This window comes from Apaloderma vittatum, unplaced genomic scaffold (assembly GCF_000703405.1).
Source record: "Apaloderma vittatum isolate BGI_N311 unplaced genomic scaffold, ASM70340v1 scaffold31409, whole genome shotgun sequence".
Lineage (NCBI taxonomy): Eukaryota > Metazoa > Chordata > Aves > Trogoniformes > Trogonidae > Apaloderma > Apaloderma vittatum.
This window is the reverse complement of record NW_009737506.1, coordinates 1-4,106: the sequence shown is the minus strand read 5'-3', so window position 1 is coordinate 4,106 and position 4,106 is coordinate 1. Positions and strand designations below refer to the sequence as shown.

The 4,106-nt window shown below is 53.2% G+C and overlaps 1 protein-coding gene across 4 annotated transcripts in view; it reads left to right on the top strand.

Annotated features, from left to right (window-relative positions):
• Positions 1 to 2,694, top strand: part of TPM3 (tropomyosin 3) — a 12,788-nt gene extending 10,094 nt beyond the window's left edge. The window contains exon 7 of one of the 4 annotated variants that reach the window (XM_009877354.1): positions 2,238 to 2,694. In XM_009877354.1, coding sequence (XP_009875656.1) covers positions 2,238 to 2,320 — 83 coding nt within the window. In that variant the 3' untranslated portion in view covers positions 2,321 to 2,694. The remainder of the gene's footprint in view (positions 1 to 2,237) is intronic. The other 3 variants (XM_009877357.1, XM_009877355.1, XM_009877356.1) reach the window with 3 other exon arrangements.
• The last annotated feature ends 1,412 nt before the right edge of the window (positions 2,695 to 4,106 follow it).

Here is a 4,106-nt window from a genome sequence, read left to right as displayed (position 1 = left end):
GTTTGTTCCGTGGCGGGTGTCAAATAGGAGCCCGTGCTCCAGAACTTCCTCTGTCTTGTTCCTGAGGCAGATCCTGCCTTCAGCCCTTGGCTAGCCACGGTGGGTTGTTAGGGTGACACAGGCATGTCCCTGGAGGAGTGTCCTCCCCGACAGGTGTGAGATGCTGTCATTCTCGGTTCTTCTGGTGTCCCTGTCCTACTGCGAAAACCATCAGTCCCACTGGCTCCTCTGCAAGGTGCTGCTGGTTTAGCTGTGGTGGGACTACTTCTCTCTGCAGAGGGTTCTGCGGGCTTAAAGCGCATCCCGAGTGTGTCTCCTTACCTGGGTGCAGCCAGGTACCGCGGGCTCCTCTTCCGGTGTTCTCCTCTTCCTTTCTTTGCCTTTGAGAGCCCGTGGCAGCACTTCTGTTTCTGTCTGCGCTTCGTTTCCTCTGCGATCTTCCTGAGCTGAAATGCAAGTTGGAGTTAAGACAAACCTTTGCTCTCCCTGGCTTCCTCTGTGTAATACTCGAGACTCGATCCTCAGAGTCACGCGTTACCGAGCTTATTTGATGTGCTCGTCTTGGTACTCTACTAACCTTCCCTTTCTCTCTTTTTTTTTTTTCTCTCTTCCTCTTGTTTCCCCTAATCCTGTTGCTGCTGCAGAGCGCCTGTACAGCCAGCTTGAGAAAAACCGGCTGCTCTCTAACGAGCTGAAGTTAACGCTGCATGATCTGTGTGACTGAGAATGGGGCCCACTAATACCATTAAACGAGCTTATTGCGACCACCAGTGCTGTGGACCACAGTGAAATCTGATCATTCTTAAGACTGGCAGACTTGCAAATTTTATGCAGTTACTGCTGTTCTATGGGGCACTTGAATTTACGCTCTAATTTATTTAAGAGTTGTGCTTGGGTTGGGTTTTTGTTCTTTTTTTTTTATAAAGGTAACCACTGCTCTTGGTGAAGTTACCCTCAGACTTGGCTGTTTTTTGAGCAGTTCACTTATCCAAGGGGTCCCTGCCTGGCTCCTCAATGGAACCAGAATGGCTGCACCCCCTAAGAGAGCGGTGGGGTGAAGTTAGGCTTACATCCGCTAAAACTTAATTTACTGTTAGCTGAACGACTGTAGGATTTCCTGCTGCATGGAATGATGGTTTCCAACAATAAATGACTGACCTTGTCGTCTGTAAGACACTGCACACCTGTAATACTTTCCTATATAGTCGAGTCCTAACTTACAAGGTTTGGGGGACACGGTTACTCCTGGGGTCTGACCTCCCAGTGCGGCTGCAGAGCCCCAGAACGGGTTGGGAAAGCTCGGGGGCGTCTCGAAAGCAAGTCCCCAACTCCACAGCCTGAAGCTGTGTCTTGAGCGCCTGCAGGGAATCTTTAACGGCTGCGGTCGCTGGTGCTCTAGGAAGGCTGCTTCTCGCTCTGTGCACGGTTTCTGGCCCTGGGGAGGTTGGGGAAGCAGCTTTGAGGAACTGCCTGTGCCTAAAGGACATCTTTCTACAGCCTGTCTGTCCAGTGCCCCAGCGCGTGGATCTCATCAGTGATATGGGTGGGCTCACCTTTGGACTAAAGCCTACCTAGAGCGCTAGTTGCTGGTCTGAGCTCTCCTCCTGGCTTAAGGAACATGTGAGAATCGACTGTGCAGCTGCCTGTAGTCTCGGGCACAGTTGCAGCACCCTCGCTCCTACTTTGCTCCCTGCCTGCCCTTCACCGAAAACAGCCTCTTCCCCGCTGGCCTTGAGGCGTGGTTGTCTGCTCCGTGCTGCTGGGTAGTTACGGTCTCAGTGACCAGCTTGGCACCTCTGTCCTGTGCTGGGGTGGGGATGGGGAGCACAACCAGCTGTAATCCCGGGGAGGGGCGATTTCTCCGTGTGTGTTTTACCTCCGCGTTGCTCTTTGGGTGCCTTGCTGGGCCACGGGGGGGCTGCTCTCTGGAAGTGTTGGAGCCCTGGGGGAAGGCTAGCTACAATCGGAGGCACCCGCATGCAAACCACTGCCTAGAGCACTGGCTAAAAGTACCAGCGTGACCGTGCCGACCGGGAGCCCCGGCAATGCGAGAGGCAAGGGCTCCAAACGAGCCAGGTAACTCCAGAGCTTCCAGCTGCACCCAGCCAGGCACCCCCGGTCTGAGGACTCGCTGCGGCAGCGTGCTGGGAAGGGGCTAGCGCGAGCTTTCTTTGGCCAAGGTTTCTCGGTTGCCTGAAAGCTGCCTTGTTTAACTCTTGACTCTTGCTTCCCGCCAGATAAACTGAAATCCACCAAAGAGGAACATCTCTGCACGCAAAGAATGCTGGACCAGACCCTGCTTGACCTGAACGATATGTAACGGATCCCTGCCACTGCCTCCACCACGCGATGCCGGGGGGGCCAGCCCAGCCGCTGCTGACCTCTAACCCTTGGGGACCAGAGTTTACTTGCTGTTGCCAACTTGACCAAACACAAATCTTCTCCTTTGCCTCAGGGTTAAAGGCCATCAGGTTGGGCAGAGCTTCAACCACCATTATTATGAAGGGAAAGAAACAATGCAATAATGTTTGGGGAGCATGTTTGAGATGTACACATTTTGTAACTACCTTTTTTTGTAGCAAGCAACCATTGTAAACATTCCAAGTAACTCGTGAGGTTGGTGAGCTACACATCAAAGCTCTTGGCTTTAAAATTTGGTGTTAACCTTCTGTTAATCAGCTCTGGGCCAACTCTGCTTTGGCAGGGGAGGAAAGAGGGCGTGATGGTTCCAGAGTAGCTGGGCTAGTGGGAAACCTTCCTTTCCAGGAGCTGGTTGCCAAAAGAGCAGTTCAGTTTCTCACCTTTAAGGTAACTCTGTGCTGTGGAGAAGCAACTCTGGTGAAAGGAGACTTTGTTTTTTTTAAAGCCAAGCCTGTAATCTGAACAAGTGAACCTTCACAGGGGTTGTTTCCCTTCCCCCCCATACCGTTGGCCATTTTTCCTCTCCTGGTAGGCTTAGAGAAGCCACGGCCCCTCTAACCGTTGCTACACAGGGGCTGAATTTGCCTTCACTAAGTGCTGACGCACCATGCTTTGTCGCTCATCGCTGGCTGACACTTAACAGCTTTAAGTACAACAGCCTTGTTTTCTCGGAGAAGTTTTTTTTGCCTACCCTGAGGGAAGGAACCGAGGCCTTCCCTCCCGGCCAGGAGTGCTCTTAGTGTCTTAATAAGGTACAAGCCATCTTGCTGTGCATTGCTGATGTGTAGTTGTTGTGAGGCGTGAGTGTGGAGATGTCAAGCTCGCGGCGTGTAGCTTGTGGTTTGAGCATGCTGCTTGGTTTGGAGCAGTTTAGGGCCAATCTGGAGAAAAAGGAAAAAACCCTATCAAGTGTTTTGATACTAAATTTGAAAAAAAATTGTCTTACTGTCTTTTGAAATAAAAACGAATCCCTCCACGCTGCTGCGGAGCTTTGCTGTGCGCGAGCTGCTCCCTCGGGGCCTGCCGGGGGGCGAGGGTCTGCGCCGTTGAACAGGGAGGAGGCCGGAGGTGAGGTAAGGTCCGACTCGCGTGGATTGGAGAACACCTTTTAAAGATCGAGTCCAGCCATTAGCCTAAAACTGACAAGCCCTTGCCTAAGCCCTATCCCTAAGTGCTGTGTCTGCCTGACTCTGAAATAGCTCCAGGGATGGGGACTCCACCCCTGCCCTGGGCAACCCCTGCCAGTGCCTGAGAACCCCTTCAGGAAAGAAATTCTTCTTAATATCCAACCTAAGCCTCCCCCAGCGCGCCCCGAGCCCAGTTCCCCGCTTGTTACCTGGGAGAAGAAACCGACCTCCCTGGCTGCCGGCTCCTGCCCGGGGGCTGCGGAGCGAGCTCTGCCCTCGGCCTCCCCAGGCTCAGCAGCCCCGGCTCCCTCAGCTGTCCCTCAGCGCCCGTGTTCTCCAGCCCCTTCACAAGCTTTGTTGCTCTCTGGACGTGCTCCAACACCTCCACGTTACTCTGGTGGAGCACCTCTGTGTTATTCTTATCGTAAGGGGCCCAAGACAACACAGGACTCGGTGTGGCCTCGTACAAGGAGGCATTCCCTCAGAATCATAGAACAATTCGGGTTGGGGAAGACCCTTGGGATCACTGAGTCCAACCGTTGACCCTACACTACAAGT